At 40.9% G+C, this 18671-nt stretch overlaps 1 protein-coding gene and 1 gene segment (V, D, J or C); one reads left to right on the top strand and one right to left on the bottom strand.

Annotated features, from left to right (window-relative positions):
* Positions 1-4555: 4555 nt before the first annotated feature.
* Positions 4556-5573, bottom strand: LOC120434405. The segment is given in 2 exon segments: positions 4556-5296; positions 5405-5573. Coding segments are annotated over 2 exon segments (429 nt in total).
* A 1606-nt stretch (positions 5574-7179) lies between these two features.
* Positions 7180-16544, top strand: LOC116334339 (zinc finger protein 121-like). The gene is made up of 3 exons (XM_031757745.2): positions 7180-7460; positions 14005-14370; positions 15203-16544. The coding sequence occupies exons 1-3, from the start codon at positions 7289-7291 to the stop codon at positions 16273-16275; spliced, it is 1611 nt and encodes a 536-aa protein (XP_031613605.2). The 5' UTR covers positions 7180-7288; the 3' UTR covers positions 16276-16544.
* Positions 16545-18671: the final 2127 nt, after the last annotated feature.

Genomic DNA, 18671 nt, shown 5'->3' with positions numbered 1-18671 from the left:
CAGAGCATACGACTGAGTCAAAGCTCTGACTGATCTCCTTAACAGATGAAATAAAGAAAGTGTTTAAGTTACTGGCAATAGATAGAGGCTCTCTAACAATAGAGTTATTTACATAAAGTTCAATTGTATTTTTACTTTTGTTTGAATGACGGCCAAGTAATTTATTTAGGTGTTGCCATATAATTTTACCATTACCTTTGGCTCTTTCAATTATATTTATAAAAAAATTTGCTTTGGCCTGTCTCAAACTTCTTGTTACTTTGTTCTGCATTGAAGTAAATCTCTGTCTATCCAGAGTTAGACCTGTTTTCAGGAACTGTTTTAGTAATTGATCTCTTGTTTTCATTAAATTCTTGCACTCTTTGTTTAACCAGGGCAAATTAGATGTTGTCTTCAGTTTTTGTCGACCTCTAATGGAGTATGTTGATATAACATCCTTGATAATGTCAGTGAAGTGACTGCTGCAGAATTGTGGATCATCACTACACAATCAAGGCTCCCAGTTAAATGATGCTAATGCTTCTGCTACATTTTGTCGCTGACTTCTTGGTATAAATTCATAAAAGGATCTGCTGTTAGATGAACTTTGAAAGTGATTCTTAACCCGTGATTTTATAAGTTTTCTAGAAAATAATATAAAATTGTGGTCTGAAATACCAGTGATAAAATTATAAGATTTAATAATTCGCTCGGGCTTATTACTGAAAACCAGATCTATTTTAGTTTTAGAGTGTCTCGTTATTCTTGTGGGTTGTTCAATGTGTTGAGTAAAGTTTAAAGTCTCCATTATGTCCTTGAGTGTTTTTCTGTCCTTTTCACAGTCCCAGTTGACATTAAAATCTCCCATTACAATTATTTCATTAGACTTATTATTCATAGTATGATATTTAAGTAATGTCTGTAGTTGTTCATAAAAAAATATTCTTTGCGGAAGGAGAGCGATATAAACAGATCAACGTAAATGACATTTCTGGGGAAAGAGTGATTTTAACAGAAATATGTTCTATTTCAACATCTATTTCAACATCTTCTTCCCTCGGTTCTGAAGGACAAGCTGGAGAACTCTGGAGTGGACCATCACCTCACTACCTGGATTTTGGACTACCTCACCGACCGACCACAGTATGTGAGGACTCAGGGCTGTGTCGGACAGGGTCGTCTGCAGTACGGGGGCCCCACAGGGAACGGTTCTGGCTCCGTTCCTCTTCACCATCTACACTGCAGACTTCTCCCACAACTCCACCCAGTGCTTCCTGCAGAAGTTCTCTGATGACTCTGCAATAGTCGGCCTCATCACTGATGGGGACGACAAGGAGTACAGAGGACTGACTCAAGACTTTGTGGACTGGTGCCAGCTGAACTACCTCCAGATCAACGCCAGTAAAACCAAGGAGCTGGTGGTAGACTTCTACAGGCACAAGCATCCTCCGCTGCAACCACTGAACATCCAAGATATGGACATCGAGGCTGTGGACAGCTACAGGTACCTTGGTGTTCATCTGAACAACAAACTGGACTGGACTCATAACTCAGACGCCCTCTACAGGAAAGGGCAGAGCAGGCTGTACCTGCTTGAGACTCAGGTCGTTTGGAGTGGAGGGCCCACTCCTGAAGACCTTCTATGACTCTGTGGTGGCCTCAGCCATCTTTTATGGTGTGGTCTGCTGGGCGGCAACATCTCTGCTGGGGACAGGAAGAGACTGAACAGGCTGATCCGAAGGGCCAGCTCTGTTCTAGGATGCCCTCTGGACCCAGTGGAGGTGGTGAGTGACAGGAGAATGGTGGCTAAGCTGTCATCACTGTTGGACAACATCTCCCACCCCATGCATGAGACTGTGACAGCACTGAGCAGCTCCTTCAGTGGGAGACTGCGGCACCCACGGTGTGGGACGACGAGAGATTTCGCAGGTCTTTCCTCCCCACTGCTGTCAGACTCCACAACAAAGACTTTTGCAGCTGATCAAACACACAAACCCACACATGTGCAATAAGACTGCTATATCGTGCAATTCTTCTTCTGACGAAGTTGTTTTGTATTTTCCTACTCAGTTGTATATAGTATTTGTATTTCTATTTTATTCTATTGTATATATTATTCTATTCTATTTTATTCTATTGTATATAGTATTTTATTTTATTTTATTTTATTTTATTTTATTGCATTCCAGTGTTTTCTAATTTCTGCTACATAACTTTGCACTTTTGCTGTAACAAAACAAATTTCCCACCTGTGGGACTAATAAAGGCCATCTTATCTTATCTTATCTTATCTTATTGGTGAACTAAGTAAAGAGCAATCCAGGTGTTTTTTTAATACATACACAAGTATTCCTCCTCCTCTTGTTCCAATTCTATCCCTTCTGAATACTGTGTACTCTGGAAAGACAACCGCAGACTCAGGAGAAGAACTTGTGAGCCAAGATTCAGAGATACCCAAAATAGAAAGTTGCTCATGCTTTGGTAACATACTGCGAATGTTAATGTGTCCACATAGAATCCCCTTTGGTTTATTTTTAGTGTCTCAGATTACTTTAGCCTGATTAAATGTCTTGCAGATCTTTGTTCCTCTGTAACTTTTAATAGCAGGATTTCTTGTCCTTTTGTTGATAATGCTATGAGCATTTAATGATGAGAAACCCTTTACCGGAGACTGTAGTTTGAGTACAGCAGGTGGGGGCCCAGGCAGCCGAGGTGGGGGCCCAGGCAGCCAAGATTGAAACCCAGGCAGCCGAGGTGGAGGCCCAGGCAGCCGAGGTGGGGGCCCAGGCAGCCGAGGTGGAGGCCCAGGCAGCTGAAGTGGAAACCCAGGTAGCTGAAATGGAGGCCCAGGCAGCTGAGGCAGAAACCCAAACAGCAGAAGTGGAGGCTCGGACAACAGGGGCGTAAACACTATTATCTTCAGATGTAGCCTTACTAACTGGGACGGTGGTTGGAGCACAGTTAGTTGAGGTGGAAAGCAATGCAGAGATAGCTGTGCCCATAGGCTAACAAGGCTAATTAGTTGTAGCCAGTCCAAATCACTGATGTTTGAATTAGGTCCAGGATTTAGTTCTATATCACCAGCCAAAAGTAGCATCAGAACAAGTTTCAGAATCTCCAGCGATAGTTGTGGAGTGGTATAGTGGTATATTTGATTGTTTGTGTTTACCTGGGGGTGGTCTAGCATGACCAAAATCCAAGAATCTTGTGAACAAAAGATGTTGACTCCATTTGGCTGGGAAAGTGGTATAATTATCCAGCTTTCTTGGACATGTCGAACACCACAGAAGATAAAATGTATAAAACAAAAAGACAAGTTGATGTCAAGATCCAGGGTTTTTAGATGTTTTTTAGGTTGTTTTTGGCAAAAGCACAGGACGTGCCAAGCTGTGTGTCTGCACCCTAGCAGCCATCTTGAATCTGGCTCAATTAGCATCTAAAAGGGTCTGAAGTTGTTTAAGAACTATTTTTTCCAGGATTCTGGACATCACATCACAAACACGGAGTCATTACACTATTCCTAAGCTAATTACAGTCTCTAAAAACACTGGCGACATTATGTGCAGTTTGTTACACTTTTCTAGGACATTTACCTCACTTGTAGATAGCCATGCAAACCTTTGCAGCCTCTAACTCTCCGAAATAATCTAATAATGGATAGTCCCAGGCTTTTTAACCTTAGTAGGGGGTTTTCCTTTAAGAGGATCGCTGACCCATCATTAATCTTGTGCCTCATCACATAAGCCAAGGTATGAAAAAGGAAAGAAACTTTCATTCTAAGCTGTTTGTACTTCATGACTGAGAACCTACACAAATGAAGTGTGGGAAAAACTCCACTTAAAGTAACATGCATAACATGTCTTTGGGTATTTTTATTGTCTAAAGTGCTTTAAATAAAAATTATTATTTTACACTTTTTGAACGTTCCTACAGTTGGTTTGTGGTTGATGTGGATTTGCTGCTCATGTGAATCCTCCCACAGTGTTTCATTAGCAGCTGTAACCACAGTGACTCTGATAAAACAGGAATTAGCAGAATCCATCTGATATGAAGCTGTGCTTTGAATACCACTTCCCTCCTCTTTGAAGAGTAGTCAGATATCTGTGTTCAGGTTTTTGTACAGCCTCTTCTACACTTTGTATCACTGTGTTTGTAGAGCACAGTAGTAGAGAGCTGTGTCTGCCAGGGTTAGGGCTGTTATGGTCAGATCAGTTGATGTAGGTGATGTTTGGGATCCATATCGATTATTAGGAATATATTCATAACCACTGTTGTCTTTTGCTCCTTTGTAAAGTATAAACTGAGGAGCCTGAAGGTCCGAATGATGTCTGTACCAGTGAAGTACAGGATAACTTGAAGTTGTCTCATAGCTACATGTGAGTTTGACAGATTTTCCTTCTGTTTCAGTGACTTCATCTCGTTCAGCAGTGATTGAGTCTCCAGCTGTTAGTCCTGGAAGAGTAGAGAAAATGAAGCCATCAGACTAACATTATCCATGAGGCTGAGTATCTGTGAGTATTACTGTGTTTTTTTTAAACAGCTTTTACTGCTGATTTCACTGAAGTTTCTCTGATTTCACACTTGAAATATTTTCTGTTTAATCATCACTCCAAACTTGAGCTCAAAGAAAATCCAAACTGGATCTGTAACGCTGTAAACATGTCTTTGAATTTCAGGTGTTCCTGTCAGAAACATACGTACCTACGAGAGCTGCAAAGATCCAAATCACAGCCAGTTTTTCCATTTTTCCAGAGGAGAAATGTTGGAAGTGATGTTCACTGGGAGTTAGCTGTGAGTGGTCTGATGTTCACAGCTGGAGTCAGACAGGTTTCTGCAGTCAGGAGGAGGAGGAGGCTCACATCACATTAACTTCACCTGAAACTCTTCATCACAGCTGTGTGTTATGTGTTAGTCTGTATCCTAACAAAGGTGTGTGGCTCCCTCTAGTGGATGTTGTGGAGTATTCTGTTGTCTTTGCTCCAAAGGTTTTTGTACAGAGTTTTGGTGTTTCCTGTCACTGTGGGCCTCACAGCACAGTAGTACACAGCAGAGTCTGTCACTGCAGCAGAGGAAATTGTTATTTGTCTTCTGTCATCGAGCACTTTGAAAGACACTCTGGAGGATTCTCGTTTCATTAAATTCTTTGATCCCATGTGAGCGATCAGGAGCTCTGGTGCTTTTCCTGGATGTTGTCGATACCAGTAAAATTCATCGCTTTCATACGCTTGTTTGGAGTATCTGTAGGACAGAGTAACAGCGCTGCTTTCTAAACTGGACGTGTCTTCGTTGTCTGCAGTGAGTTCTTCACATCTGACTCCTAAAACGAGACAAATATGTTTTGTACAATGTCCCATTTTCTTCAGTGTAATCATATTTATCAATGACTAAAATATTTTTTAAATGTAAACATCACATAATAACGTACCTGTTAGAGAAGTCATCATCAGTAGAGAAATAAGATAACAGTCCAGTGGCAGCATGTTGGAAATCTTTAACCTTTGTGGTCTGTTAATGAAACGTGGAAGGTTTTCTCTCTTCTGTAGTTCAGTCACTCCTCCGTGCTCCTCCCTGAATCGCTGTTTCCTGTTTTATATATTTTTATATATTTTTTCACGGGGTGGCTGTAGCTCAGGTGGCAGAGCAGGTCAGCTATTAATCAGAAGGTTGTTGGTTCGATCCCAGGCTGCCTCCTGGCTGCATGCCAAATATCCTTGGGCAAGATACTAACCCCATGTTTGCCTACTGGTGGTGGTCAGAGGGCCCGGTGGCGCCAGTGTCCGCAGCCTCGCCTCTGTCAGTGCGCCCAGGGCAGCTGTGGCTACAATGTAGCTTGCCATTGCCAGTGTGTGAATGTGTGTGTGAATGGGTGAATGACTGAATGTAGTGTAAAGCGCTTTGGGGTCCTTAGGGACTGAGTAAAGCGCTATACAAATGCAGGCCATTTACCATTTACCATTTCACTTCTTTCTTACACTTCCTGTTAGTGAACCAATAGAAGCACTTTAGCTTTCAGGCTGGATTCAGTGGGATGGATCACTTTTCCTGTTAGCAAATACATGAATAAATGTAAATGAAATGGAAACAGTTTTTCTTCCTTGTTATTTTTTCTGTAACTTTTTCACTGTGAAAACCAAAGACTGGCTGTCAGCAGGAGAAACAAGCTTCTTTCATTGTTCTTTTTGATCTGAGGGTTTGATGACAGACTCTTTTTGGCTTTTTACCTGCAAAGGTTTTGATCATTATTCCAGTAACAGGCACTGCTGTCGACTCTTAACTGTCACTCAGTCTTTGGTGTGTTCATCATGTGCTTGTGTTTCAGAGCTACTCGGTCTCATGACCGGGCTGAAGCAGGCTTATTTGTAGTTGAAACTAAATATTTGCACAGATTCATTTTTTTTTGTTTATGTGAGTTTTCTTCTGATCTCCTTTTGTCCCTGCAGTCCAGGAGGAACTCTGCAGCAGTCACAAGAGAGAGCAGCTTTTTCTAAAGGACGATACTGGTTTTGCATGAAATGTAAAAATCAGACTAAGCAAAACTCTTGTGATTAAGAGAGCAGCTGAAAGTAGCTTTACAATGATTTGTGAGCACCTTAAAGCCTATATATACGTAAAATATTATGAAGATAATATTTAATAATTATCTGACAAATCTGAGCTTGTTTCATTACTTATTGTCCCATCGTGTTTTTTTAAGTGAGGATGGGACAACAATAGACTGGAAAAGTGTAATTCAACAGAAGAAGAGGCTGAACAGGTGACGTTAACTAGCTGCTTTATTCCGAGAGAGGCTGAGAGTGTCAGAGTTAGAGGGATCCATCACTCTGTGAAAGGAATCAAACAATCATGTTTCTCAGATTATCGATTTCATCATCTACAGTTCATCACATCATTAAAAGATTCAGAGAGTCTGAAGAACAGTATGAATGTTGGTGAGTTTTAAAAATGTCTGATTGGATGTTTAATGTATTCAAGCTGATGGACATTTACAGCTGACAGCTGTAACTCTGATGAGCTCCATCACAAATATCTGAGTCTGATTATTTGTCTTTTATTTGGACGTGAACTTTATTTACAGATGAATCTGTTCATACGGGATGCAGAAATAATATCCCAACTAAAACTGTACGATAGATTTTATGTCCTGTTCTGTCGGAACTTAACTGTGCGACACTAGACGGAAGTGAACAATGCAAAAGCGGAAGTAGTGTTAGCTGTCTGCGTGACTGAGCTGGAGGTTGGTTATGTTGTTGTGTGAGCCGAGTGTGTGAGCTGAGTGTGTGAGCCGAGTGTGTGAGCTGTGGCAGTAACAATGCCTTCAGTTCAGTATCTGAGAGAGTTTATCAACGAGCGACTAACTGCTGCTGCTGAACAAATATTCTTGGAGTTTGAAAAAACGATCGTCCAGTACGAGGAAGAGATCGACCGTCAGCGCAGACTGCTGGATATCACCTGGAAACCCCAAATCAAGCTGCACAGGACAGGTGAGTGTCCCTCTGATGGGGGATGAACACATGATGCCGTAGTAACACCATCTACGCTTAAAATAATTTTACATGGTTACGTGCGGTTCAATATGCGGCCGCATTTCACGATGCATTTACGTGCAGCTCGAAAATTCACAATGTTTTCCAAAAGGTTGTTTCCTCTTCCTGTTGGGATGAACACATCTGTCAGTACGTCGTCGTTCCTCTTGATGCAGTGTTTGATATCATTCAGTGGCAAAAGCACAAAGTAGGTTTTTATCTCAAAATAATTCAGTCTATTTTTGATCATCAAATTCCACAAGATTTAACACGTGATAACGTTCATGTTTTACCAAAACTGAAAGGGAAATACAAAATACACACTATGGGCACAATTATGCATTTCTAAGAATATAACAACCAAGCTGTTATCAGCTGTTATCAATGATAACCCTACATTCTTATCCAAGCCGTCCTCGGGTGAATCCAGGATCATTTTCAAGTTTAATATCTGTCCAGATCTGAAATTATTACATCCTAGAAATCACAAGATTTCCCCTGTTCACTGCTGCAATCAGCACATATTCAACCATTTATAAAAAATGAAAACCAGAAGTGTTTTCTGATTAAACATGTTCGCAGGTTCATCTATGATCATTTTCAAGTCTTATTATGAGACAATAATAATAAAAGCACCATGGATTACTTTACATTTCAGTGTCTTTAACTAGCAGCAATAAAAACCAACTCTTTAGAATAGAGGAAAATACTATGTTATTATTATTATTATTATTATTATTATTATCATTATTATCATTATTGTTGTTGTTGTTGTTGTTGTAAGAATGGTCTACAGCTGTTTTGTCTCTGAAGGTAGTTAAAAATGTCTCAGCACATAAATTCTTCTCCTTGATTTAATATGATCGAGTGCTTTCTCCGTTTTTTTCATTGATTAATATAAGCTGAGTTTTTCTTTTCTGTGTGTGATTGTGTTTTATGCAGATCAAATGCATGTCAGTGTCACTATTGTCTCCTGGCAACTAACTGTGCTGATTATAAAAATCATAAATAGTCTCGTGGCTGGTTTCCCTCCTGATGTCTGTATGATATCAGTCCAGATGCATTTTCCTCCTTATGCACCAATCAGCTAGGGCTGCACGATTTTGCATAAAATGAGAATCACGATTTTTTTGCTTAGAATTGAGATCACGATTCTCTCACGATTTTCTTTTCCAATATAAATATTTATTGCACTTATTAACTGCACATCAACTTCGTAACAGTTGAAACTGAACATAAAAACAATAAATAAACATAAAAACAATAAATGCCTCACATTTTGTGGTTGCCGCAAAATGTTGTACTGCTTGAAATTCTGTCTCCACTGTTGCTCGACACTGCGTGTATAGAGCAGGTAGTGCAACAATAGAAAAATAGTTGCGGGACGGCACTGTGTAGCGTTTGTCTAGGGTGTTGATCATTTTCCTAAATCCCTCGTTTTGCATAGTGTTGATATATCTTTGGTCAGGTGATGAGTAATAGCCTCCGTAATTTCTTTGCGCCTGCGGGAGTTCGACGTGTATCCGGTTGTTAAGTGATGACTTCCTACTTCCGGGCCTAAAGTAGTCTGCGTTTAATATGGCTTTTGGTAAATTTATTGGTATCGTGGGAATACTCTGAAATATCATGTTTGGGCCATATTACCCATTCCTGCACCAAGTGGGTCCTCAGTTGCGCACTGATTTGGGATGCAGACAATAAAACACACGGTATAGGGATTAGTAGCAAAACCTGAATTAAGCCATCTTCAGGACTTTCAGCCATCTGTCACTTTCTTAGTGACAATGGCATACACAATTAATCATCTCGCTGCCAGTTAATGATCATTGCCATGACAGAAGAAACAGCTGATGCTCTGTTAAAGCATGTTTAAAAGCACCTTATATACAGATGTGCAAATAGTTTTTGACTGCCTGGCTTATTTTTTCACGCTTCTTGTTGCCTTTGTATTGTACGCATGGTAGAATCCTGAAGTCGACATCAAGTCATCATTTACAGCTGTGGTCAGAAGTTTACATCATGGGTATGAATGTGATGGTAAATTTGACATACAGCATACATCTTTAATGACGTAAAAGAAATCAACACAGGGACAAAAATTATACACACAGGCTCAAATATATACAAACACTAACTTAAATGTTTTACAAAGTGGTGCCGAAGGTTCTACAATGTCTTTAAACTTGACACAGTCAAAGCCTATTTACTTCTCATTGGTGATCATGATTGATGGCTTTTGTGTTGTTAACATGTTTAATGCTTTGTATTTTCTTCTATTTAATCTCAAAAAGCTCCTAAAAACAGTCAGTGATCACCGTTGACCTCCCTCGGCTTTTAATACCGCTAATCATTTATTTAAGCTCAGTTTTTAAAACCTTACGATGTAACTACAGCACAGCCCATGCAGCAGTATATGAATGACTAACCTCGTATTGTGGATGGATTATCTCACTTGTTCTCCTGACTGAAGTTTGGTCCTTTTACAGCATCCTGCCATGCAATTACATTTGTTCCTGACCACTGAGAACACTCACGTTAACTTTTATTGAGTGGAAAAAAAGTTAGCTTGTTTATATTATGCTAACATAGCTGTGTCGCTAGCGGTCACGTAGCACATCATTATATACCAGCTAGCCAAACTTCAGTAACCCTACAAACGTCACTGCTGTTTAGTTTTGTCTTCATTTATGTTGGAAGTGATAGCAGAGCTGTACGTTTGAATTTGTTTCTAAACCCCTGCAGTCAGGACATGCTATATTGTATTTAGATAGAAGCTAGCGAGCTAACTTCCTGCTAACTTCTAACGCCGTTAAATGTCATAAATTCCGTTTTCATGGATGCCTGGATGTTAAACTCAATTGTTACACCTGGTAGAGCACAACGCTGATCATTTTATTAAAGATGAAAGACTTTAGACAGTTTTTCAACTCTCCGTAATGCCACAGTGATCGTTTGATATATGAACCTGCAGCAGAGTTTAGGCCCAGACACGGCCAGTGACGTCAGACTGAACAACTGGATAGGGAAGCGCTGTAAGGTTCCCGTTATTGATGTTTGTGTGGTTGACCGGGACGGATTTTCTCCTGTCACTTTCTCGTGTTCTCCGTTGTTTTTTCCCTGCCAATTTGAGCATCACGGCACAGCTTCTGTATCACGTGGTATAAGGCTCCGCCCTTGTCATTTGTTGTGCAGGAAGAGTGAGCGCTTGTTTTCATGCAGATTACGTCCCGGATCAAAATGCGGCACAATCGTCTTTTTTTTTTTTTTTTTTTTTTTTTTTTTAAATCGTTGTCATTTGGAAATGAGATCGCACATAAGTATGAATCGAGATCGCGATTTTCTAACGATTAATCGTGCAGCCCTACAATCAGCTGCAGGCACCTTGTTGACTCTGTCAGGTTGTAAGGGGGTTGCAGCTGTGATGGAGGAAGCACAGGTGGAGGCAGGCATTTTCTTCACCTGACGTGCAATTTCTTTACAAAAACCCACAGTGATGGCCACACAGGCCGGTGGTACGAACGACCAGAAACGAACTTGTACAAACAAATTAAGAACTGTCAAAAACAAAACAAAAACAAAGGAAACAAAAGAATGAATAAATCAACTAAACACAATCCCACAGGCTGTCTCCGTGGCTACTGGGCTTTACTCTTACCACTCCACCTTGAGCTCCTCTTCAGGAGCAAAACTCAGGCTTACAAAGCTCAAGCTCCTCCCCCAGAACAAACCACGCAAGTGCTGATGTTATGTCTGGCACTGAAGCCCCGAGGCCTGTGTTGATTAAAAGGAAACCAGTGTCGAGGTCCGTATTGTTAATATCATGTGACCAAAGATAATCGAGGCCCCGTTTCTCTGAAAAGCTGCGACTGCCTCGTTATGTGATTCGAGCTGCTGGAATGACTTGAGAATTAGTTTTATGCATGAACGGGATCTGAGATGATTCTGAGGATCATCACGAGCGTGAACAGAGACTGTAAGCACATTTATGGAGCCACCAAAAATATCAGCAGTTAGGAAGCATTTTGACATGCTATCGCCCAATAATGACATCATCTTCAATCAGTCTCAGAGAGGAGGTTATTAAGTGTGTGTGTGTGTGTGTGTGTGTGTGTGTGTGTGTGTGTGTGTGTGTGTGTGATCCCTAAGGAAATTATTTACTTAGGACTTAACCCTCTGGGGTCCAGGGTATAATTGGCCGTTTTTGACTACTTTTGATGTTTCCTCTACATTTCACCTTTAAACTATTTACTCTGCCTTGTTTGGTATCATTCTTTTCAGCCCAACCTCAAATATCTGAATTTGGAGTTATTTTGTTGTTTCGACATACTGTATTAGCACAATTGATCTAAATTCTGACAAAAAAACTTAAAATCCAAGTAGAAAAAAGTTATATTTCTTACTGTAAAAACCACAAATATGATTGACGAATCATTTTCATAACTTGAAATGCAAATAGAAATTGTACATTTCTAAAAATTATGCACAAGTTTTGCAAATAACAAAGTTATATGGCACTATTTACCTAAAAGTGCAGCCAAGGCCTAAGGGTTTTTTTTTTTAATATAACCATTTAAGACTATTTACAGAACAATCAGGTGTGCTGCATCAAATAAGATGCCACATAAATTATTTGTGCCACTTCAAAAAAGAGTTTGTGTTCACTCTAAGACAGAGGAGAGCAGCACAGGGATAAACCTGCAGGTCTGACAGCAGGAAGTGTATCAGTCCTGTTTTCCACGTGGAGACAGCGTTTACACCACAGTCTGCCTTTGGTGGCTTTTTTTGGACCAACTGTGACATTTATCAGTAGAACTGACACACAAAGCAAAACAACGACAACACTACACGCCTCCAAGCCTCCAAACACGCTAAACGTCACCAATCTTTCACGTATCAAAACTCGCTCTGTCTTTCTTTTGCTCACTCGCTCTCTCTCTCGCCGGTGTCACTCCTAAAATTTCCCCTCTTCCCAAACAACCAAATGCCATGTTGCCATTATAATTTTTTTTGATTGGTTGACATATGTCTATGAAGGTTCTCACTCATCCAGGTCATCGTAGTCAAAGGAGTTTGCAAAGAAAAGCGTCTGGACTTCTTTAAGTTGCTTGAGCGACCATCTTTGAACAGAGGCGGTGGTTTACGACACCAACTGTCTGCCATCTATAATCCAGTTTTGAGTTCCCTCCCCAGACGACTTAACGCCCACTCACATCCTGGGCCATCTGACCTCAGGAATTCACATGACAAGGTGGGGCCAGGTTTCAATGAGCTCACCCGAAACCCTGGCTGATTAGGTCCCACACCCGCTTTCACACCTTGGCGCATGTGATTAGAGGATCACCAGGGGGTCCGTTGTCCCTCCTTGGGGGGATACTCCCACTGGGTTTAAATCTGGGACTCTCGACCATTTGACCTTAGAACTGAAGAAGCTTCTCGGATGAGAGGTGAAACGTCTTCAAGCAACTTAAAGAAGTCCAGACGCTTTTCTTTGCAAACTCCTTTGATTGGTTGACATAGTACATTTTTCCACTAATAGAGAAGGGGCGTTTTTTTTTCTTTCTTTTTTTCACTCGCAAGTGGAGAGTATTTGCTAGTGCTGTCCTTGGAAAATGCTGTTTTCTTCCCGCTGTAAACGCCTCTGTTTTATTCAGAACATCAGGTGCATTTTTTATTATAAATCTGGTTTTAAGTGGCCTATCAACATGATTTAAAACTGGTATATAGTTTGAAGTCCGCACTTTTAACCCGAGTTGAAATGCAGACTTGGTCGCTGCATCTTGTTGCTGTGTTGTCTCAAATTTGTCATGTGATTTTGACACGCTGGTGTGTCGGTCGACCCCCAAGGGTTAAACTAGTGAAGGAGCCTTATTAGCATCACATTCGCAACTAAAACAACAACTAGTTTTTTTCTAGCTAGATGTAATAAAGCAAGAGAAACTGCCATTCTAGTATGTTGTGAGCTATATGCAGTCTTAGTCTTCTAGAGAGGACGGGTTACCCCGTGACACAGCTGATTTTAACAGCATTACTTAAGAGCCACCTTCACTGGTGACATCACAGCACTGTAAAAGGAGGAAGTGTTGGATTTCCTCCACCTGTGACTGTCTGCTGGACATCTCCACAAACAGAGGAACAAATGCAGTTTTTCTCAGGCTGTTTTCTCTCTTTCTACTCGGAGCGTGCTTTGTTGGAGCTGTGCTCTTCATCCACTGCTGATGGAGGCGTTTATTGAACCTGCATGTGTGAAATGTTTTAATGCTCCAATTCAGCCTTCACGTCAAAGTGGTGTGATTGGCTTTAGAGACAACTCAGCAGAGCTACAATTTAATCAGTCTACAAAGAGCTGAAGCTAAGATGATCCTTTATTTTCTAGAGCTCAAACTTTAATTAAGGACCTGCCTCAGACACAATCATTTCACAATTTTAAATGCAGTAATAAAAAATGAACGAGTCCAGAGTTTATCATCATCACTTTTTTGCATGTGTCTCTTTGTTTCTGCAGAACTCCCACAGCATTATGGCTGTAAGAAGACGAGCTCCAGTGTGGACCAGGAGGAACCAGAACCTCCACAGATTAAAGAGGAACAGGAGGAACTGTGCAGCAGTCAGGAGGGAGAGCAGCTGGGACTGAAGGAGGAGACTGATACCTTTATGGTGACTGCTGCTGCTGAAAGAGAGCACAGTGAACCAGAACCACACAGGGAGCAGCTCCTCTCTCAGGATCCTGATACATTAATGTTTATTCAGTCCAAATCTAAAGAAATATTAGCAGATATTAATGAATCTGTCCAGTACGAGGAAGAGATCGACCGTCAGCGCAGACTGCTGGATATCACCTGGAAACCCGACATCAAGCTGCACAGGACAGGTGAGTGTCCCTCTGAGGGAGGATCCTGATCACAGCTCTGCGGGACATTTATGATTGTGAGGACTTTTTGGAGATGTGAGCTAACAAAGAGCAAACAGAGGACAGGACTGCACTGTGCTCCATTTATTCTCCAACTGCTCCCTAAGTGAAAGCCAGTCATTTATGTATCTGAGCAGCTGAGACACTGTTCAGATACAGGAGGGGGCCTGAGAGTGTGATCCAAAATTTCCATCTCTGCTCCTTACTTTATAATCCAAATACGACTTTCTGCTGTAATCATTTCTTCAGGATGGTACATCAGTTCTTTCTGAATCACAGCCCCTCACTGGTCTACAGATGTCTCACCCCTCCCTCCCTCTCCATACTGTAAATGGTCTTTTCTTAATACCATGTGAGTCAGGTTCATACTTGCATATTTCTTAGTTCATTCTTGACAAGTTCACCAATTAGTCCAGACTTTAAAGGACTTGAGGACTGACTGTGGTTATTTTATGATTGAAACAGTGTTGTACTCAATGACATCACAGCTCAGCTCCAGTGTACCTTTCTCTTTTCCCCTGAATATTTACATTGGAAATCGCCACTGATACATCTAATTGATAGAGTTCTTTAAAAAATTATTATTATCATCACTTTTTTCCTATTAAAAAAAATTGGGAAGGTTGCAATAAAGACTGGACTGACATCAGTGATCATTGACCAGAAATGGAAGTTTTTTGTGTATTTCTGAGCAACACGTTCATGTTGTAGGAGATTATTTTGCTAGTATATTTACTGAGATGGTTTTCTACCACACCACTTCTCTTTTTGTCTTCTCCTTTCATCCCTCCAGACGTCCCACAGCAGCATGTCTTTAAAGAGGAGGAGGTTCATACTGACCAGCACCTCTGGAACCAGGAGAGGAGCTCCAGTCTGGACCAGGAGGAACCAGAACCTCCACAGATTAAAGAGGAACAGGAGGAACTGTGCAGCAGTCAGGAGGGAGAGCAGCTGGGACTGAAGGAGGAGACTGATACCTTTATGGTTACTGCTACTTATGAGGAAAGTGAACAGAATGACCCAGAATCAAACAGCAATCATCTCCTCTCTCATAGCTCTGCTGTTGCTGAGAGCCAAAATCAGGAAGGAAGCATGGATGTAGATTCAGGGTCAACTAGAAATAGAAACAAAAGTCAAAACAATGTAGTAGATTCCCCTACGTCAAAGAATCAGTGTAACTCTGACAAATGTAAAAAGTCTTTAGAATGTGATATATGTGGAAAAGTTTTTAAGCAGAATTATGAAATGAAAAGACATTACACAGTTCACACAGGTGAGAAACCGTATTTTTGCAAAACTTGTGGGAAAGGTTTTACTCAGAGGGGTGCTTTGACTTACCACATGAGAATTCACACAGGTGAGAAACCATATTCTTGTAAAACATGTGGGAAAATGTTTGCATACAGTAGCGATTCACTGAAGCACAGGCGAATTCACACAGGTGAGAAACCATATCCTTGTAAAACCTGTTTGAAAATGTTTGCCTGTAGCAGTTCTTTATCTATCCACATGAGAACTCACACAGGCGAGAAACCTTATCATTGTAAAACATGTGGTAAAATGTTTGCATCTAGAAATTATTTGTTAAAGCACACGCGAACTCATACAGGTGAGAAACCTTATCTGTGTAACAGCTGTGGGAAAATGTTTGCATGTAATAGTTCATTATTGAAGCACATGAGAACTCACACAGGTGAGAAGCCTTATACTTGTAAAACATGCGGGAAAATGTTCAGATGTAGTAGTCATTTATTAGTGCATATAAGAACTCACACAGGTGAGAGGCCATATCATTGTAAAACTTGTGGGAAAATGTTCATGTCTAGTAGTCATTTGTTGCGCCACATGAAAACTCACACAGGCTAGAAGTTGTAGTCTTTGTACAGAAAAAATATTGTCATGGAAGCCAAGCTTGAAAAAACTGCACTTAGAACACTTGAAAATGTGTAAGTTTGTTACATGTGAGATAGGTCTAACCTTTTCCTGAACTTTCAGACATAACAGTGTTGAAGTTCAGATTTTTGCGTTTTGAAGCGAGATCGATCAACTGTAGACCAGACAACAAACGACGGAGGCCCAGAAAAGTGCAATCAAACGATGAGTTTATTGACAACGGAGAACAACCATCAGCATATGGCCTGTTTTGCTCTGACAAAAATACACTGAGTTCTGGTTTTATAGCATAGAGGATCACACCCCACATACACGCCAATACAGGTCAAAATACATTATGTCCAGTCATTGTTTACAGACAAGGGTACATCTTGTACATCTTAATAACTATAAACAGACATATAACTTCTTTTTTGATAACACCTTCCTTTTAAGGTAATAACTTGAGCTTCAGGGCCTCTAAGGGCTAATAATGGACCCTCGTCCTCAATCACTAAGTAGACTGAATTGGCGCAGGTCTCAAATAAGAAGCAGAAGACACTTGGGCCTTCGCTCAGGCCTGCTACTAGATTTATGTGTATTGTAAGCATGCATGCGATTAACCTGCTATGTTCTCATCTTCCTTCAACATGTATCACCTGGACACTCTCACCAGTGAAGCTTAAAACCCTCTTGGATAGAACATCAACTCTAAACAAGCACAGTTATGCATTGTGTATAAAATAAACTCAACCTGTGAATAAAATGAATGTGATGACAAACATGTTCAATGCAATATGAACCCTGTAAACAATATTACTGATAAAATAATACTGTAGAACATGTTATTAATGCATTTATCATAAGGCAGATTATATGGCAGCAATAAAAGAATCTCTAAATCCCAACATTCCCTCTTTGACATTCCATCAAGGAATGTCACCATACCTCATGTTGTATCACTCCCTGCCCCACTCTAGGGGTTCTAAGTTCATCTGATAGATGACCTCAACCCAGCCAGGGTTAGGAACCCTCGCCATTACTTTTACCAACAATCCTCTGACACAAGGAATGATACAACAACTAGCGATGACCAGTATTCCCAAAAGTACAGTCAAAGAAAACATCACTGACATAGCCACACCTTTCCATTGTCCAAACACAGATGTCATCCAGTACGCCAGCAGATTTTCGATACCTGAGTGTTCATGCATAGTTTTAGACAAAGTTTTCAAGCCCTCCAGAGCTCGGGTTACTGAGCCATCTGGGGCAGTATTATTAGGGATAAAAGTGCAGCACATGTCTCCGAATATGGCGCACACGCCTCCTTCTCATGTTAAGGGCCATTCGATTTCCCATCAGCAAACTCGGACCCAATTGTTCCGCGAACCCCATCATGGCATCCCTGGTTAGGTTAGAGAGTCTCAGCAGATTGCAATGAAAATAGTTACTTTCAAATTCTACCACTATCAGATTTACCAGCTTGTACTCATCTGGAACTCCCTGGGCACTCCAATAGAGTCTATCCAGGTCGGAGAGTTTAACCCAGGGTCATATGCATGTGTATCCTGGGTCCCTCTTTTGGCCAAAATATGTCTCTTACCTCTGGCGGCTAAGGTACGTGTGTTGTGTTGTGGAATAGCCTTTACCTGCCTAACTGAAGCACAGGCAACACAGTCAGATACATGTTGTTCTCTAACATTTTGAGCCACCCAATCAAGCCAGAGGTTACTGTCCTTGAAACCGTGGCACGCTTTATCAAATCCTTAGGCTTCAGTCTAGAGTAATCTGTCGTCAGAAGTAATCTCTTTTTGGTTCCTGTTCCTTTTGAGCTACTGTTCCCGGTTACCATCTGATCAGTCAGAATGGTGATTAAGCTTTCATGCGCAGCGGCTTAGACTTTGCATCAACTAAATTTACCCTAAGCATATCATGGGGTGATTGCAGACCCATACATCATATGCTCTCCAGCTACTACTACCTCCTGTACACTTAATGACGCCACACAAATCAAACATGAATGAGCTGGTAGACCCTTTAACATAATTCAACTCTATGCCATTATTCATGCTGAGACACTCATCACCTTTACCTGACACCTCGCGCTTTTGTCGTTTTTACCGATCCCGCTTTGGCAAGTACAGTCTCAGGAAGTGCTGGGCTGGACTGGCCTCCGTGTTCAGACAAGTGGTCCGAGTGCCCTGCAAAATATAGACAATAAACAACACAGCCATCATTAATATCCTTGCATACAATAAACATGTAGTTGTAAGGAACATTCTAATCAGTTTTCTCATTACGTGTCTCTGATTCGTGTGTTTGCATCATGTTATATAAACTTTATATCCTGGAATGAAACTCCCCTGCTTTTGTGGAGTCCTCAACTTGTC

The sequence above is a fragment of the Oreochromis aureus genome, linkage group 18 (genome assembly GCF_013358895.1).
Source record: "Oreochromis aureus strain Israel breed Guangdong linkage group 18, ZZ_aureus, whole genome shotgun sequence".
Taxonomy (NCBI): Eukaryota; Metazoa; Chordata; class Actinopteri; order Cichliformes; family Cichlidae; genus Oreochromis; species Oreochromis aureus.
The sequence above is the reverse complement of the archived record's forward strand: the minus strand, read 5'-3'. Positions and strand labels throughout refer to the sequence as shown.

Excerpts from the sequence above, each read along its gene's own strand:
- LOC116334339 (XM_031757745.2), top strand. The coding sequence starts at position 7,289 with ATGCCTTCAGTTCAGTATCTGAGAGAGTTTATCAACGAGCGACTAACT. Across the intron at positions 7,461-14,004 it reads AATCAAGCTGCACAGGACAG|AACTCCCACAGCATTATGGC; the intron begins GTGAGTGTCCCT and ends TTGTTTCTGCAG. Across the intron at positions 14,371-15,202 it reads CATCAAGCTGCACAGGACAG|ACGTCCCACAGCAGCATGTC; the intron begins GTGAGTGTCCCT and ends TCATCCCTCCAG.